The sequence below is a fragment of the Gymnoscopelus braueri genome (assembly GCF_963280865.1).
Source record: "Gymnoscopelus braueri genome assembly, chromosome: 9".
Classification (NCBI taxonomy): Eukaryota; Metazoa; Chordata; class Actinopteri; order Myctophiformes; family Myctophidae; genus Gymnoscopelus; species Gymnoscopelus braueri.
The window spans coordinates 35,150,709-35,170,896 of record NC_137610.1 but is presented as its reverse complement, the minus strand read 5'-3'; the positions used below and the strand labels follow the sequence as shown (position 1 = coordinate 35,170,896).

General features: G+C 40.8%; 1 protein-coding gene across 1 annotated transcript in view; it reads right to left on the bottom strand.

Annotated features, from left to right (window-relative positions):
- Nucleotides 1-18,324: 18,324 nt before the first annotated feature.
- ric8a (RIC8 guanine nucleotide exchange factor A) overlaps nt 18,325-20,188 on the bottom strand; it is a gene marked incomplete at both ends in the record, with an annotated part of 19,319 nt that continues 17,455 nt past the window's right edge. The window contains 3 exons of the mRNA XM_080438151.1: nt 18,325-18,466; nt 18,951-19,070; nt 19,972-20,116. Coding sequence (XP_080294277.1) covers nt 18,325-18,466; nt 18,951-19,070; nt 19,972-20,116 — 407 coding nt within the window. The remainder of the gene's footprint in view (nt 18,467-18,950; nt 19,071-19,971; nt 20,117-20,188) is intronic.

The window sequence follows — 20,188 nt, the reverse complement described above, 5'->3', positions numbered from 1 at the left end:
CTCCGCACATGTACGGCACAAAGTGAACATGAGTTTCCCATTAGCACTCCTCGTGGGTAGTATAGGGAATAGGAGACCACGCGGTGGGAATACTTTAGCGTGAATTAAGCCAAAATAGCTAGACGGTGGTAGATCGAAAGGAGGGAAAAGTATTTCCGGATGAGATACAGGATAAGGAAAATGGCTTTGACAAAATGGATATAAAGATGTGAAGTCCACATAGAAAATTTTTTCACCCAGTTTGACAGTGTAACGGAGACATGCCGGGGAAGTCCGACCTCCAAATAAAGCAACTCTCGGATCTAAAATGGTGGGTTTTACATATTGTTCTAAGAAAGACTTCACTTCAGGGTTATGCTGTTTCATAGCATTCCACTGATGCTCCCAGATTACCTCAACAGAGACCGAGTGCTCGGTTCTGAGTTTTTCCAACCTTTTTAGAGTTTTCGCATATAGGTCGCCAAATAGCTCTCCGGATAAAGGAGAGGTGTCGTGTGGGTTAAAACACTTTACACACCCGTGCCAAAAACACCCAGCATACTCCCAGACCGTCTTCAAGCCAGCTATATCACTGTACCCATCAGCAAAGTACGGGCCTATTTTCCGTTCCCCTAAGTTCAAAGCATGCTGAATGAAGATGTTACGAGAGCGAGCTGTATATTCAAGCCATTGTATGGATGCATTCGAGAACGATTTGTACTGCTTCCGATAATGTGATGGGTCCGGAAGGGCTATAGTGTTTGGCTGTAGGAAATTTGTCTGATACACTGTCATTGCTGCTGAAGCTATAGTCACGGAATCGAACGGGTCAACCCTGGTTGTGTTTATGAATTCATGGCGAAAATTACTTGCACCTTCTAACAAAATCTTAACATCGTTTTGACAGTACTCCTCGAGTTCTTTTGAGAAATCGAATTCATTGTTCTTAACACTCTCATACCACTCTAGAAAATCTGCCCTGTCTTTTACAGACATTTGATCTGGTCCGTAAAAACGGGCGGGTGGAATGCTGCCTTTGTAACCAAATTTCGAGTTATCACTCCAGAGGTGAGGGAAATATCCCTTCTTCATCACAGTGTTACATCCTAAAGCCTTAGGAAAATGGCGTAATGGAATCGGTATGAACGAGTATGAGTCCAAAAACCTCAAGTTGAAATCATCGTCTTTAATCAATACAACTTTACTGCCTTGGGCTATAATGAAAGGTGTTTTCATTTCACTCATGTAGGCATTCAGTATAAGATAATGATCAAACCCCTTTCCAAAGTGTGAAATGAATGTGAAATCTGTATACTTTTCTTGTCTGTAATGTTTCAGGAACTCTACAGCACAGCTTGGACCCTGCCAACTGAATGGAGGGTCTCCACGCATGGATCGGGCATGTACATAAATAGGCACATGTATACCATTTGTTTGGGATGTTTCGAAATCAAAGAATACAATATTATTACTCTTATCTTCTTCCTCAGTTATTTTATATTTACGCTGCATGAAACATTGATGCTTGGCGCGATATTCCTCAAGGGCCTCATCATCCTGAGGTCCGACTTCTACCGCCTTATCAGAATTCTGACATCTTACTCTCTGTAATTCTGCATCAGCAGCCTCTGATTCTGCATCATCAGCCTCCGGTTCAGCATCAGCCTCCCCGCTTTCATCCTGAGTCTTTTCAGGTTTTAAAGGTTTAAAGGGTTGTTTACAGATGTTACAACATATAACTGCACATGTGTGAGTTTTGGGTTTTTTCAAAGCTATGTAGTATAGTTTTTTACATTTCAGACATTTTTTATTTAACTGACAATTGCTGGCATTCTTTTCAGCTTTACCACGCCAAATTAGCTTTTTATGTCTCTGAAAGCATAGCTCGTTCCTGCAATTTCGGTTGCAACCACTGCATGGTTTTAATTCGAATGGAGCATCATTCTGACAATCAGTATTGCATACACTGCAATATCCAGCACATCTGTGTCTACTTTTACACGAAAATCCCTGGTAGCAATGCTCACAGACATATTTGACTCCCAACAATCCTTTCAGGTTTATGATTCCATAAAAATGGTCATCGTGTAGAAGAAGGTAATAGGTTTTTACACCCTTCACTCTACGTTCCGCTGTAGACCAGGGGATCAGGTTTTTTTCTCCAGCTGGTTGATAAAAAATGACAATTTTACACTTTAACAGCTGTTCAAATTTACTAACATCACTAGATGTCATGGTCACAGGAGTGTCAAGACTCAGCCCCACTTGTGTGTGAATCGCCTCCCCCTCTGTTATTGCATCAGCCGTGGACTGTTCGGGGTTGATGAGGCTTGCAAGGCTGATAGAAAAGCAGGCCTTGTTATTATTGTGTATTACAAATAAATGACGGGCTTTCTTTTTTATAATTTCAGAGGCCAGGTATGATTCATATTTCCTTTTGTTACCACCACCACTCCCTTCTTCAGGGTTTACTACCTGGACAATCAACTGCAGGCTAGAGTCAGCAAAAACAGCCATATTACTCTGGACTAACCGGTCTATTAATTGTTGGAAATCAGAGACATCATCCACGCCATAATGTAAAATCATTGAAACATCATCTTGCAAACTGGCTGCTCTCAACTCCGCCTGGATGACAGCATTCCTCCTAACTTCAGCTACCTCTAGAGCAGCAGAAATTGCATCTTGCAATCCATTTGTCACAATAGCATAAAATTGAGCAAAATCTGCAACCCCCGACTGCTGGGGAAAATGGAGAAATTGTCTTATCTCAATGTTGTTATAAGCATCTCGCCGTATGACCTGCATGTTGTCATGTTCTTCACTACCTCTCTGCATATTTTCATCATCATTTCCAGCCCCTTCCACACCACCCCCAACCTGGTGAACTGATTCTTCAGCTATAACCATACCATGGCCAACATCGCACTGTTCTACAGAGTCTTCACTTGCAACAATGACCCCTAACCTCTGATCTATAGATGATTCTATAGGTGGGCCAACATCGCTCTGTTCTACAGAGTCTTCACTTGCAACAATGACCCCTAACCTCTGATCTATAGATGATTCTATAGGTGGGCCAACATCGCTCTGTTCTACAGAGTCTTCACTTGCAACAATGCCCTCTAACCTCTGATCTATAGGTGATTCTATAGGTGGGCCAACATCGCTCTGTTCTACAGTGTCTTCACATGCATCCATCCCCCCCAACCTCTGATCTATAGGTGATTCTATAGGTGATTCTAGATGGTATGTTTCAATCCCATCCTCTATCTCTCCACTGTTTGAGAGTAACCATACAGAGGATTCAGGGGTTGTAAACCCGTTAATATGAGAATTTTGCTGTTCAGACTGCTCACTAGCCAAATCATTGTCAGGTCGATTTAGACCGTCGATGATTTCCAATAATGCCACAGGTATAGATTGATTTAGACCGTCAACCATATCCAATAATGCCACAGGTATGCCAGGTGTATGCTCCATGATTTATTTTTTTATTAACATAAGAAAACCAGCATTGAAAGCCACACAAAATATGTTTATATAGGGTGCAGGTAATTGTATCACTGCGGGGGTTGTTTGTTGTTGTCTTTTTTGTTTGTTTTTTTGTTTTGTTTTTTTAACGGAAAGAGGATGACTTTATGACTTCGAGCTCTAGGCTGACCCCTTTTTTCAGAACTGCTGTTGCGCAGACGTCTGGTTAAGGCATGAAGATAGTCGTGGTATATACGTTCATGGGTGTCTGACAGAGCTTTGTAGAATTGTTGTAAAGTATCATGGACTATTTCAACAGCATCGGTGACTGCAATTGTGAGAGGAGCAGGACTAACAGATGTGGACAATGTAACCTGTTGTTGTTGTTGTTGTGGTTGCGGCGGTTGTTGCAGAGCCCGGGGTTGCAGCGGGGCTGGTAGTGCAGTCTGCGGACGTGCCGGTGCAGGCTGAGAACGTGCCGGTGCTGTCTGAGGGCGTGCCGGTGCAGGCTGTGGACGTGCCGGTGCAGGCTGTGGACGTGCCGGTGCAGGCTGTGGACGTGCCGGTGCAGGCTGTGGACGTGCCGGTGCAGGCTGGGGACGTGCCGGTTGCCTCTCACGCACTAGGACTGGTGGTGCTGGCTTCAGCGGTTGCTGACGCTGGGGGGCTGACGGGGCAGGCTTTTGCCTTTGTAGTTCTTGTTGTTCAAACTGCTCACACCAGGAGGAAAGCTCTTCATCGTCACCGGTCATTAGAAACTCATCGTTGTCTTCAGGCCCCTCTGCAGAGTGATGGACCAACGCTCGGACTGTTCGGACATGAGCCGGTTTGTCTAAAAAAGAAAGAAAGAAAAAAAAGTTAATTAGCCATAGAACCATGAACTGCATATTAACACACTACATGATGTAGAATTCTTACACTCTACATCGGTATGGCTGTCTAATCTATATTCAGCTTCAATGTAAAGAAGAGGCTGTATGTGTATGCACTTATCACAGTGTGAAAACCTTTTAAAAATATATATTACCTTCTTTGGGACTGCTTTGAGCTCCAGGAGGTGTAAGAGCTGATATACCAGAAAGATCCCAACTTTCCAGATCTATGGACACATAGAGAAAGCAAAAAACTTGTATGTATGTACATGTATGAGCATGCTATGAATGTTATTATAGAATTTTTATTTTAAATATTTTCACCTTCAACGGATATGTTTGGCAAGGCTCTGGGATAAATTTCCTCCGCTATAGGCTCGACCGGATATATACCTGTTAGATATAGACATGAACAGGGTTTTTAAACACACAAGTTTTAATCAGCAGCGTTTTAATAAAAATGAATGAAATATTATTATTTACCAAATCCATATGGTCTTCGCCCCGGGTAGTAAACAGACGGATTTTGCTCACTAAAAAAAATAAATACACAGAAAAAATTAAACAGTAAAATAGCCTTATTTTAACATTCTACATGTAACTGCTACAGATACACGGATGCGCACATACATGATATGCTTTAATAATGATAATAACAATAATAATAATAATAAGGATAATAATAATAATAATAATAATAATAATAATAATAATATAACATACTTACATACTTAAAAGTTTGAAGCTTCTTCATGGCCTAGCCAGGGGATGATCTTGAAGTCAAAGGGACAGCTGGAGGCTTTGCATGTTCTGAGTGATATTCATGCTACTGCACCTCTATATTTATAGCTTAAAACAGCCCGCTTTATTGTTATCAGTGTTCAGCGTCACAGCTGACTCTAAAAAAATATAAAGAAGACACAATATGCTCACAGCTGACCGCGCAAATGTTATCTGTGTAGGCGTAATAGTGAACTAAAAAAAACACAACATTTTTCACAGCTGTGTATGTTAAAACAGCTGCTGGCTTCTTATCAGAGTGAACAAAGCCTTAAAATACCCTCAAACCTAACTGTGGGTTTCTTATCATAGGCGCGGCTCCCCATACATCGGGCTGTAGACCCCAAGCATGCCTTAAATAGCCTCATAATTGACTGTTTGCTTCTTATCACATCTACCGCTCTCTTGTTTGAACACCATATGACTATGGAAAGGGTGTTGTCCTAATTCCATTTCTCTCTGAGATGACCCGATCACAAACACATTCAGCATGCTGATGCAGACCCTCCCCGTCCAGCTGGCCCCTGACGTTCACAGACGCTGTGGGTTCATATATGCAACAGCCCTCAGACCTCATCTCTCACCCAGGCCTACTTTGTTGTTAATAAACGCCATTTAAAAAGTAATTAGTTTAATTACGTATTAATTGTAATATTAATTATTGTTAATTATTAATTTACCACGCCCAATTAAAAAATCCTCCCCGCTCTTTTTTTTAGCGCCCTTTTTTTAGCGCCCTTTTTTTAGCGCCCTTTTTCAAAATTCAAATTTTCCCGCTGGGTGTGGTCTCAAATAGAGGGCGGGACTTCCGGTTAAAAGGGGGCGGGACTTCCGGTTAAGAAGGGGCGGGACTTAGCTGTGACGTCATTTGATGGGTCAATCTGACAGGTTGTGGGTACTTTATTCTCTGTAATTTCCTCTTTTCTTGTGATAACATTGTCACCCACTTATTTTGTGAAGCCATCGGCATTGCCGACGTTAATTTTAGACCCAAAGAGAATGGATTCAGTTTTCCCAGGTGTAATGACAGTTTATTATCAGCGTGCCAGGTGCAGATTCTACCAAGTTTAGAGCTAAGTGCTTTTTCAACCTTGTCCCTGTCCAAGACCAGCAGAGCCGAGTCATCCGCGAACAGGAACACGTTGCAGTCACAAGCTGATGTCATGTTGTTTACATATATTAGGAACAGTAAAGGCCATGCATGGACAATATTCGTTCATTAATGGCGATACGATACGATTCAATGATATATGAAATAGATCAACTATTTAGCCAAAACATTCAATCTGTGTGAAACATGTGTGGATATTGCTGGACTTTCTTTTAAGGGAAAAATTTATTATTATGGATATAAAGAAGTGAACAGTGCATTCTCTGGCAAATAGACATGGTTTTTGAACACATATAGACTTGCACCTTGACATGAACACAGAGATTACACAGATGTATCGATAGAATGGAATGGAAAATAATGAAACCCCTCTTTCTTTTCTTAACATGGCTACAAAGCACACGTTCTTAGTATCGATACAATCGATTATTTGCATTGCAAAATGATGTTCGATTGATACAAGTCACATGATACGCTATGTGTACATATTGATGTAGTTATCGTTGGAATTCAAAATCGATACAACTACTGATGTAAATGGTGAATTGTGGTTAGTACTTATGTGAAATTTCAAAAAACAAAACCTTTAAAAATGTATACAACCTCCAATCTCCCTTTTTTGTTATTTCACATGTGGAAGACAAATTTAATTAACGTTACAATGATGACTGTATGACGGTCATACTACCAGTCAGTGAGATTAATCAGAATTTGTTATTAAATGAACTGTGCAGCGAACTGATGCCATAGGTAGCAGTTCTCATGATTCAAGATAAGACATGAACACGCTTCTCGATGTTCACATTCGCTACAACAGTACCAGACGGGGCCACCCAGGAGCATGAGGGGGGTCGATGTCCTGGGCCCATTCCCTGTCACGGACCATGGGAACCGCAGACAAACTGGTCACAGAGGTATTCTGCAGGTTCAGGCCCCCGAAGAGCTCCACAGTGACCAGGGGTGCTGTTACGGCCAGCCGTATTTTGTATTTGTTTAATTAGTATGTTACGGCCAGCCGTATTTTGTATTTGTTTAATTAGTATATATATGGATTCATTATGACTATTTGGTATTTTGCGTTGTATTATTTGTATTACTCTGTTTCTGAGGTGAAGAACTGGAGGTGCCCCAGCTGCCCATGGGGAATTGGTTCCCTCCATGGATTGGCCAGCTCTGATGAGCCCTGCATAGATTGGCTGAGGGAGCCCTCACCTTTGCTATAAAGGTCACTCATGAACTGACTTTCAGAAGAGAACTTTCAGCTTAACAGCAGCAGAGAATTGATCTCGCTGTCCTCTCACCCAAACCTTTTGACTCATTTGTGTCTTCAGTATATTTCTGTTTAGATCTGGTGTATAGGTTCCTTTGTGTATTGTAACATTTTTGTAAACTTTTACATATGTTCGTAATAAATATATATTCAGTTTTAAATTCTGTGTCCTTTTAGTTTTTATGTTACGGCCTTTATACCCCTAGACTAAGGGTCGTAACAGGTGCAACTTCAAAGTCAAGATGTTCCAGGAAGTCTGCCTGTGGCTCTGATTGAGGACAATGAGGACCACACCCCTACATCCCCAGAGTGAACATTTCAACCGGATTGGCTCATTGGCTCTTATGTTTGGTAGAGAGTAATCTCTCAATACAGATTCTGCTCTGCGTTCGAATCTGTCTGGGAGGTTTGTCTTAACATGTACGCAGTAGCCTACAAGTGGGCGTGCCTTCAGATCAGGAAGCAGGCCACGCTTTACCCAATCAAATGTAGTGGGCGGGATTCACGTGTCCGTCGATCCTTCCCCACTCGAAACAAGCCGAAACTAATTTAACAATAGCGTCCGCGGAGCAGACAAAACCACGGAAAGATATTCACATTTTAACTTGCTCTTTCATCATAGAAACAAGTGGGCTTATAACCAAAACGATCCATGTTCTCTGGGAGAAGTGGTGTTAGTGTTCCGTGTAGAAATATTGTTAGTGGGAATGAAAACATAGTCGCACCACCGGAAGTGGAGCGGTGAAGGCAGACCAAAACCCCGGTTTCCTTGCGCACGGGTGCTACGTTTTCTTCCGCCCAGAGCCAACTGACATAGTAACAAACAGCAGAGGTCGCTGTTTTTCCTTTTCAGTTGGCTCTGGATTCCCAGATTGGGTAGAGAGCTGCAAACCCCAGTGGACCTAATGTTCAGACCACCACCTCAGCTGGACCTAAGGGAGGAGGCATGGTTGGATTACTTTGCACAGCTGTGAGAGAGGGTGCAAGCAATACTCAAACTGACCCAGGGATCGCTTGCCAAGGCTGGGGCTCGTCAGAAGTGGGCCTACAATCCCCAATGTGCGTAATTGGACTTTGCTCAAGAGGCCCGGGGCCCGTGTGTGGGTGTTCAACCACTCCAGGGAAAAGTTTGCAGTAAGTGGACTGCCACGTGTTGGCGTGTACTGTGGGCAAACTGTTGGATGTGGTCTACCTGGTGCAGATAGTGGTCCTCCACCAGGACATGCTTTACCCGCCTCTCACTGAAGCAGAGGAGGACCGGTTGGAGGAAAAAAGACCTTCAATAACAGAGGTGTCTCACAATGAGTCACCACCAGACCCTCCAGGATGGTAGAAGTATCGTGGAGAGCAAAAGCATGATGGAAACATTGGAGGTGGTCAGAGAACACCCCAACAATCCTACTCCTAAGTCCTGTTCTCTCACACCCCAAACATGGAAACAACTTTTTTGGTGTTATCCTTTTAGACAAAGTGTTTGACTGTACTCGTGCTGTTTTACATTTCTGTCTAACAAAATATTTAATCAATCAATAGAGCCAAAAAGCAAAAAGCCCCGTTTAGCAATATCAGAGACTTTTTATAGCACACAGGGTTGAGGTTAAATGGTCATATTCTATATGTAGGCATGTTACACTAATAGACATAACAGGAGTCAAACTGAGAGGTTAAGTTGAGAATAGAAATTATTTCTTTGCACCAAATCAGCTTTCCACACAATGGGGGAGTCTGTTGCTGGCCCCATGCAAAGGGACATTCATTTTACATTAAAATTAGGGCTGCAACAGTTAATCGAACTATCAATTTAACCGATTATTTCATGTTGATAATCAATAATTGTATCAAATAATAGATTATTAATCGATCCCTATTTTGGGCATGTCATTATAGGCTACTTATTTTTTTAGTAAAAATAGATGATCAACCAGCTACAAGCCTGTAGAATTCCATTAAGTACAAACCACTATTGAAAGAGGTCTGACATGTGCCACATTTGGGAACTATGGAACAGCAGTAGGCAGCATATTGTATCCCTCGCAGACTGAAAGTTGACCTACAGAGTGTCAAAGATATTAGTGTACAGACATGCATGAACACACACAAGCCTACTTCTGGCCCATATTCCTTTGTTGGGGGTTAAATGAGGTATAGGCCTATATTTAGTACCATACATTTCCATGCAGGCAAGCTTTCACCCGTATACTTTGTGGATGACCCTGTATGACCTGAGTCAATGACCTGGGTTAAACTTGACAACTCAGTATTATGCACACTGTACTACTACTGTACAGTCAATAGTGATTCTCAACCTGTGGGCCGCCAAATGCAAAATAACTTTTATATCATTTAAATGTTTATAAAAATGTCATGGTATTTTTTCTTTAAAACCGTGGGGAAAAAAGTTTTCATTGTGATACAGATAAATAGGAACTTAAAGTATACTATGTTAGTTCCATTAATCTAGGCCAGAAATCAATCTATTGATTGATCATTAACATAACATGCTCTGAAAATGAATGCAGCCCACCTTCGAGATTTTCAAGTGGGTCCTGATTCAGGTTGAGAACCACTGGTCTATATGATATTGGCAAGTGCTGTTCCAATAACTAGACCTACACTCCTAAACCACCAACTGCACTAATGGCCATTGTCAAGTCAATCAAATTAAGCCAAACCTTTCAAATAAAATTATGACACTACAAAGATTATTCGTTCACATACTTGGAATAGCATATTGATCTGTACAGTTGTGGAAAAGGAGAATCAACTCGTGGTAGGGGGAAAAAGGTAAGTGCAATAGTATGGATGACACCCAATGGTTAGATATCCACATTACATACAAACCACAGTGATGGGAGGTAACTGACACATTACTAGCTATTTTCACTATTTGTGCATGGCACCATTGTGTGACGAAGTATAAAATAATGCTTAAGTAATCGATTCATATACAAAATTAAATATATATATATAGAAAACGTGCAGAATAATCCCTAATAAAATAATCGATAGTTGCAGCCCTATATCTCTTATTAAGAGAGTTGTAGTCGTAATTTCTTATCTATTACAGAAGTGATGGAGATGTCATGTATGTTGTCATGTATTGTTACCATTTTTGTGTTACACACCTAGGCCTATAAATGATAGGGCATGATAGGGATGTTTGTGGGCCTCACCCATCCATTGTGTTACCCAGCCAAGTGAGTCACAGTGGTGTGTAAATAAAAGTGTTCCTATAAAAAGTAGTTACGGTTTTGATTGATTGATAGAATTGATTGAATACTTTATTAACAGTTTGCACACGTGGTACGAGATTATACAATGATGCTAAAAAGATAACATAAAAAAAACCCTGAGGGCTTGTTTCCATTGTGGTTGTATAGGCTATTCAATTCATCAAGTCATAAAGACATACAATAACATACAAGAAATCATCAACACTAGTAGCAATGAAAGTATGTACAGAAAACATGGGGGGGGGGGGGTCATTTGTGGTGGTGTCAAGCAGGCAGGTGCTCTGTTATGGCAGTTTTGAAGGAGGGTAAGGCGAGGAGACACACTTTTTGGTGGCTGTTGGTAGGTTACTGCTACCTGGTATGGTTCTTCCTTCAAAGAAGCAACCCACCGACCGGTCATTGCAATATATTGCGCCAGAGTTTGCTTCTTGTCCTACAACTAAAGGCAGACACTTGACAACCCTGGCTTGGAACGTCAACGATTTGCTATAGGCCTACGTTTCGTTTCGTGTATTTTCAAGATGAATATAACAGTAGCTAAAACCAGACGGTCCAACATTCCTCTGTGTGTGCAGCGCAGTTGTGTGTGACTGTGCAGTGCAGGCGCCGCCACACTACGGTCGTCTGTCACGACCGTCATGGATGAACTTCACCTGTTTTCTTTGCACTTTCTTCATTTTTGGACTGTACATCTACATAAACGTTCAAATTTAAAATATAAAGTAGTAACCCCGTGGTCATGGATGTTAAAAATATGTACGGGCCCTCAAAAAGTACCCGTATCTTCCGTATTGTTGAATACAAATAAATGTAATCAGATTGGTGGCCATTTTCTCATAGAGTTATAATGCATCAGAGTGCGGTACACCTCCCAACCAATAGGGTCGCGTAGTTGAAAGCATATAGAGGAAATATGGAGAAAATGGCCGATCAGATTATAATGCTTTTTATTGAACAATACGGAAGATACGGGTACTTCTGAGGGCCCGTACATAATTTTAACATCCGTGGCCATGAGGTAAGCACTTTAAATTTGAAATCTGAACGTTTGTGTAGATGTACGGGTCAAAAAGGGAAACATTGCACCTGGTTGAAGTCATATAATATATGACAGTCATGTTTCAGGGCTAGCGCCGCCTGCAGCCTGCAGAAGGTAGTGGGGGTGAAGTGAGGACACGCGCCAGGGAGGATGTCTCAGCACTTGTGTGTTTGTGTCGGGCGGATCACGTCGGCGTGTCACGGAGAGAGACGGCCAATTAAATTCCGACATGGTGTAACAGTGACGGGTCGGGGAGGTTTTGTACCTAATTCTGACCAGGGATCAGTTCCGTGTTTAAACCGTTTGTGGGAAGTGTAGTAGGCTAACAGCCGAGAGAGGCTGGTCTTCCTCACCCCCCCCCTTTATTTTTTATTTATCCTACTCACACACAGTCACAGTCAGACACTCTTTGAATTGGATGAATATCACGTCTCTCTCTCTCTAACCCACACGCCACACTCCCTCCACACACACACACACACACACAAACACTCTCTCTCCCTCCTCCCCCTCTCTCTCCCCGCCGCTTTATAGGTTGTCCCTGGATGACCTCATGCGCTGCTCTCAAATAAGTAGGTAGTCATTACAATCCTACGGCTGCTCTAGAAGGACATTCTCCATTGTCTTGCAGAGGATTTTTTGTCGTCTTCGACTCCTTTTCGTGTTTTTGAGTGTGAATACCTGCGTCATGTCTGCTCTGTCTGCTTCTGCTCGGCTGCTGAGGACCGCAGTGAGGACCCAGGTGGTCTCCAGGGCCAACCTAACCTCCAAACCTGCCAAACACCCAGTGTCTCCTCTAGTAAGTTCACTTTCTGTCTGTCTTTGTTGTTGGCAACATTTTAACATTACGTTAAGTATGGTGCACGTTTGGCATAATCCTTATCTTGATGGAAAGCATTTTAAGTTTTAAGTTCATTGTATGTGGCGTCGAATGTTTAAATGTAGATTAGAAGTAGTGCTTAATTTGGTCGGCAATAATACTACCTGCTACGCCATTAGGCAAACTGCAGGGTTGCGCCATTAATCCGCTCGATGCCAGACTGAGAGAAGCAGTCAATAAATAACACATTCACATAGTAGGATAGGCCTTGTTCATTCCATACCACTTACCACAGACTCTCCTGCCCACATACTGTAGGCTAAACATATTTTACACAAAATGTACTGAAAGTTGAAAGGAGTAAGATTTCTCATCATGGTCGCTTTCTTCAATGTTGCCCATCTGGACATCTGCCAAATCTCTATGACCTTGTTTTTCACTAGGCACTAGCAGAGCAACCCATACACATGCATACTGAGCTCAATTTTTACACGAAAAGCATTGGTTATTGGGGATACAATTGTGATCGGCCTACATAGACCTAAACATTTATAGCTGACCTAATTCCCCCTCTGTATGTATCAATGGCCAGTTCATAATTTAGTTGCCAGGGAGTAGTGGAGGCATGACAAGGCATGATTTTAAGACTACAGTTGTCTCTGCAGTCATAATACATTTTGGACAAAGCATTTGTCCTGTTTTACATTATTACAGTTCCTCTTGCTTTCTGCTATCTCAATTTATATATTGTTTGTATGCCAACTTCACTAAACTGTTATTTGAGTGATACAAATAGAGCAGCACATGGGACTAAACTTGTCAAAAAGTGCAGGCAATCTGTGCCTGGGTGTGATTTAAAACACCTGAGTTGTCCTAAAGGGTCTACATGAGGAATGCAAGATTGCCCCATATTCTTCTTTTTTTTTTGGCACAAAATAACTAAATTCCTATAACATTCCACATGTTAATCAGGATGTCTTGTATCCTTACAGACACATTATATAGAAATATACTGTATGTGGCCTACACACCATTCAGACTGCATGATCTAGTAGTGCTACTGTATATCCCATAGAGCAGAGATGGATTCAGAGACATTTTGCAGCATTGTTCATGTGTGTGTACCCATGCACGCATGCATACCATGGCATCTCATTCTCCTCATCTCCCCGGTTTCATTTTAATATGAATTTTATATTAATATTATTTTCTCTCTTCCAGGAACAGGCGTTTGTGTTGGGAGTCATGTTCGTCACCATCCTTGGTCCCTCTGGCTACATATTGGCCAACCTGGAGAATTACAAGAAGAAACAGTAACCTGGACAGATACGAGAGGATGGGGTCGGGGGAGATGGAAGACGAGAGAGACTGGAGCATCATGGGGAACTAAAAGCTGTTTAATATCAAGAATAACTTACCCCCCTAACTTTTAAATGTGAGGAGAAGACCTGTTCCACAGCACTGTTTTCTTTTTCCTGTTCAGATGTACACTTGTACAACTATCAACCACTTTCCAATAAACAAATGTAAAGTACCAACTTTGCTGTTGTCAAAAGTAGAACTTTGTTTTACTGCATGCTTACAAAGAATTGCATTTGAATCCCAATTCCAGTGAGTACAAACTTCAATTAAAAGAGGTCTAGGTATTTTGTGCCACATTTGGTAGCTACAGCATGGAACAGTTGTGAGCAACATTCTATCCCATGTGGACTGAATGGTGACCTACAGAGTGTCAAAGATATTAAAACACAAGCCTACCTCTGGCCCATATTCCTTCGTAAGGGGTTAGGTGAGCTATATTTAGTGCTGTATCATACATTTGCACGAAGACATGCATGCACACTTACTTTATGAATGAACCTGTATGTATGTGCTGAGTCAATGACCTCGGCTAAACTTGTCAAGTCAGTGTCATGCAACATATAGTACACACAGTCTATATGATATTAAAAGTGGCATGTGCTGTTCCCATAACTACAAATGTCAGGTCAATCAAATAAGCCAAAACATTGACATTTATGACACTACCAAAACATAGTTTTTCACACTGATCCTGAATGCTGTGGAAAGGGAGTTCAACTCCTGGTAGGCGTAAAAAAAGGCATGCCGTAGTATGGATGACACTGACCCAGTGGAGAGATATTCACATACTTAAACAACAATGATGGGAGTTGACTGACATTACTTAGTATATTGGATCCATTTTAAGTTTTATTTAATTTAAAGGCAACTACTTTATGCTAGTGCTAAACTACTTTAAAGGATGTGGGCTACTTTACTTTAAATTAACATTATACTAACACGTACAAAACAATCCTATCTTCTAAGTTTAACATGGTTGCAATATACAAACAGCAGTTTTTCAAGTTCTGGCCTTAAATGCCTTGCCTTTCCCTTTGCTGTACAGGAATGTGTTCTGGCCTTATATGCCTCCTTGTTTTGTGTGTGTGTGTGAGAGAGAGAAACTGTTTTGGTCTACCAATGAACTGGATCTCTGATAAGATCCTCTGGGTCCTGGCCAAAACACATCTTAAGACTAGATGACTCCCCAATGAGTCTACTATAAATGACCATTTGAAGCTATTTTAGTCCTGATACAGTTTGTAGGCAGCGCATTGCAATATGTGTTGAGTAGTCTTAACAAGTCTACGCTGTCCACCACAATTTGCTGAATTATTAAGATTATTAGTACAGGCTTCAGGGGGATTTCATTAGCCCATTCTAGAGGCACAGTATTCTCCAGTCAAATTGGTGCAAAAGAATAAGTACATTCAATATAGTAATGACAAAAATCCTGATGTTTCCCATCAGTACATGACATGTATTAAAACACATTTATAAAAGCATAGAGTAAATAATTCAAATTAAAAGCTTGATTACTTATATTCAAAATAAAATGCCCAGTTAACTGTTTTCGTGTTGCACCCTGCTGTAGGAAATAACTGAACAAGTGACTGAAAAAAAAAACAAATTGACCCCAACAACCACTGCAAAAAAATTGGTATACTTTTTAATGTTTAAGAAACCACTCAAAATCATATTTTAGTGTGGTTGTTTTTGAAGCGTAAAGGGCAAGGCCACTTTGTAGAGGTTTGGATTGTGTAGTTACCTTGCCATTATGTAACTCTAAAGGTGGACAACAAAAATAATTGCTCCATTGATTAGAAATTGATAATTCCAAATATGCTCCTCATTGACTTACATTGTACAGTGAAACAGCTCTCAAAGTCACTCTTTTAGCCCGTAAACGAACACAAAACAAAGCTGATTCAGACAATATAGAACAACACCAAACCCTGTTCTTTTTTAAAATAAAAATGTCAACTTCCTGTTGATTTTACTATTTGAAGATCTGGATCCGGATCCAGTAAAAACTCTAATAAAAATAGCGAAATCAACAGGAAGTTAACATTTTAATTTTGACCAGTACTGGGGTTTTTAACAGTACTGGGTTTGGTGATGTTCTATATTGTCTGAATCAACTACAGTACGTTACATTCATGTTTACATGCTAAAAGAGTGACTTTGAGAGCTGTTTCACTGCACAATGTAAGTCAATTAGGAGCATATTTGGAATTATCAATTTCTAATCAATGGAGCAATTATTTTTGATTTCTTGTCCACCTTTGGAGTTACATCATGGCAATGTAACTTCACAACCCAAACCTCTACCAAAGTGGTCATGCCCTTTAACCACAAAAACCCATTGTTTCTTGGACTCTGCATGTCTAAAGCATGTTTTCTTATTTTTTTTTACAACCAAAATCTAATGCATGCCAGGTGTATTATGCTTATCTTTGATGAGGCTTTGCTTGTGTGACATCAAGTCAAGCGAGACGTTTTTTTAGTGCCCATCTGAAAACATAATTTTGTTTGTTAAAAAAAACAACAGGGTTTTCATGGTTAAGCTTCAAGAACACTTTAACCACATAAAAATAAGATTTTTGGTGGAGTGGGTCTTTAACCGTGTCCATCAATTGAGCCGTTAAAGGTAGGGCAACAGATAAGGGAAAACTTCTGATATTTAACTACTAGTCAACATCAGTATCATTTTCATATAATTACTGGAATTAATGGAAATTACTTAAAATGAGACGTTATAGTTAGGTATAGCAGAATGGAACTGCACAGTGATGACATCACAGGTGGAGGAAGTTGCAACTTGTACACAGTTGTATTGACTGTGCTTGGTAAAACATTGACTTTTAAATTAACATTGTAAATGTCTAGCATTCAAAACCAGATATATTTGCAATGCTCTGGAAGCCTCTCTACCGTATAAGGTTAACTTGAATGTCTATTGATGAGAAGTATCCTTGTATTTGTTTAAAGGGAGTTAAAGTTAGTTTACCAGGGGGGACTTCCTTCAATCCTGAGATTTAAAATAAAACTGAAAGTTGGGGGCACGGCAAATTTTGCCGTTCAAAAACACTTTTTTTCTCCAACATTTATAAAACCTATTGTATAAGAGAATGCCAAACGCAAGCACATTTTTTCACATTATCTGAATATCCAGCATTTTAAATTGTCTGTTGCCCTGCTTATGCACTTGATGACCTATTATTGAATCCCACCTGAAAACCACACTGTTTCCCTCTCAGCTTTTCCACTATTTACCTCAATAAAGGAAGTTCATTAAGAGGAGCGCACAGCCCAGTCCCATTTTTCAAGAACATTTACTTACCTGTCATTCAGGAAATTATTTCAGAGCTGCCACTGGTACATAAATGAAGACAAAGACAAGTATATTTTGGATCAGTTTAACCTTTGAGTTCACATCAGAACTAGTACGTATATATACATTCATTATATAAATATTGATACATTAAATATACTGCAAACTCTGTTTTCATACCTGATGACAGCATTTGTGCTGCACAGTTTAAAATATAACATCTCTCCACTACACTCTTTCATTTCACATAGTCAAGTGTACTGTATCTTCACATCACATAAGCTTATTATATTAACATACAACTGATTCCACCCTTACAAATGTAAGAGACCGTAAGATAGTTTTCACCTTCGTAATAATAACAATCCATAATTAGTATAGCATCTTCAGGAACCACTTTTATTAGGACATCAGATGAAAAATCCACTGCCAAACTATTAATAAAATATCTCTGTTGGTGTGCCACCAAAATTGAGTTTTTTTCTCTCATTAAGACTCAATTGGATAAACAAGGGATACACATTACAAGCTCATCATGCTTCGGGTGAGGTATACATGTACTGGGCAGATCCAACTGCCCAATATTTTAACAATTATAACTCAACATTGCCTGAAGGAAAGACATCAACCTGTCAGATCCTTCTCCTATCTCCTTCACTCCTTCAGCAGTGTCCCTCAGGGAGAGGGAGACCTTATAGGGTCCTTGATTGTAAACCCAACAAATGTGACACTTTCATTTCCCTGGCCACCCTATCCCTCAACAAGATGTAGCTTTGAACAAGTTGGACCTTGAAAAATGTTACAAGTCAGACCGTAGCTTATGGAGTTAATGCCACAGCTGCTATTCACAGGACAGCCAACTACAGTGGGTGCTGCCATTTGTTGTACCTTAAAAAAAATATCACAAGGTATCATGTCTAAGCAGTACTCTACTACGGTGTCTAAAACAAATTTCCCCAGTGAGGACAATAAGAGAAGTGTTGAGTCTAACTGAGTTTGCGTATTTTCCCGCACACAGTAAGATCCTGAGTGTTATTTTTAACTCAGAACATTCCGGATTTTACTGTGCATCTAAAGCTCCTCCTCGCTGTCCGAATGTGGGGGTTCTTCGCGGTTGACAACAGGATTGTGAATCAATTTCTTCACGTCCTCTGGCTTAAACTCTCTCATCTTTCCATCCGTACCAAGCTGCATCGGCTGAATCACATGGTTCCTACAGAGAGAGAGAAGGAGAGAGAGGGGGAGAGAGTTTATGATTTTGTTTATTATATCATCATCATTGAATAATTGTATTTATTTTTATTATTACACTCACACATTTTGTAAAGTATGTTCAGTTTGCCTGTGCATCACATGTACTACAGAAATATGATTTGACTTGACCTATTCTTTGACTCCAATATTTGTGTGGGAGAAAATAACATTCACTTACTGAAGTGAATAACTTGCATGACCTTTAAGCAAATATGTTTGTTTGTTTGAATGAATTGTAACCTGCCTATTTGTCTATCTCTTTATCTCTCAGATATGCACATATTATTTGAAGAGTTACTGTGTATACGCTATGTTGCACTCCTTCTGCTAAACACTGTGTGTGTGTGTGTGTGTGTGTGTGTGTGTGTGTGTGTGTGTGTGTGTGTGTGTGTGTGTGTGTGTGTGTGTGTGTGTGAGAGAGTGTGTGTGTGTGTGTTGTTAACCTGGAGAGTTTGTCAAACATGTTGACCAGCTTCATGGCTTCCAGTTCTTTCTGTTCATCTGTCATTCCCTCCATGGGATTGGGCTGGTCCTCTTCTACAACACCTGTTACTGGGTTTATACTGCAGAGGAACAGAGGGAGAGAGGGAGAGGGAGAGAGAGAGAGAGAGAGAGAGAGAGAGAGAGAGAGAGAGAGAGAGAGAGAGAGAGAGAGAGAGAGAGAAATGGGGGTACTGCAGTACTATTCGAGAGAGCAACTATTCTCAGCCTTTTGAATTACAAGGATTGTAGTTTGATATACATTAGGCCACAGACGCCCATTTGATAAAAATGATCTCTGGGATTCTGGGACCCCAATCTACACTGTAAAAAGTGTTTTTACATCCTCCTCCCGAAAACAGACAAATGTCATTTCATACTTCTGTGTTCTGGAAGATGGGTTCTAGCGATAGGTTGTGTTTCTGAATGGTAACTAGACAGAGATTTCAGAGGTGTTTGTATCTCCTGGAAGTTGGCTCATGCTGAGTGTCTTCCAAACTACCGCTGCTTTTCACTTGCTTCATTACTGACAGAATGAAGCTGGAGTATAGACAGAATATGGAAACAATGCAAGACGCCTGACCAACGTCTGACCAATCACAGTAACAGAACTAGCTCGGGTAGTCACAACATCTCGGAGGCACTGTACACCCGGCATTTTCTCATCCTCCTGCCCACCCGAACCTCTGAATGACATCATATTGCAGTCTGTCGCCAGCCGAACGGAACAAACATCTGTTGTTGTTCTGGTGTGGTATGCATTGGGCTTTACAGACACATAAAGCCCAACACATACTACACCAGAACAACCGACGTCTGATCGGTTGGGCTGGTCCAAAACTACAATATGACGTCATTATTTAGCCGCGAGCCAAATACAATCAGCCCTCGTGCCACGATTGGGCTCTGGGCCGTACTTTGGACTTCTCTGCTGTATGTATACATTCTCTATGTAACTTTTTTGTGCACACAATGTTTGCTTACTGTGGCTTTGCCTCTCTGTACTCTTCAGTCTCTGAGTCTTCATCCTCAGAGTAGATCCCAGTGTGTCTGGCTCCCCCCAGCAGTCCCCTGGCAGCCAACAGGCCTGCAGCGTTCCCATAACCTGTGTACTTAATGAACCTTGAAACTGGAGAGGAGACCAGATCCAAGTTATTATTGTAATGAAACATTAGCAGTTCAATCTCTGGACAATTTTCAA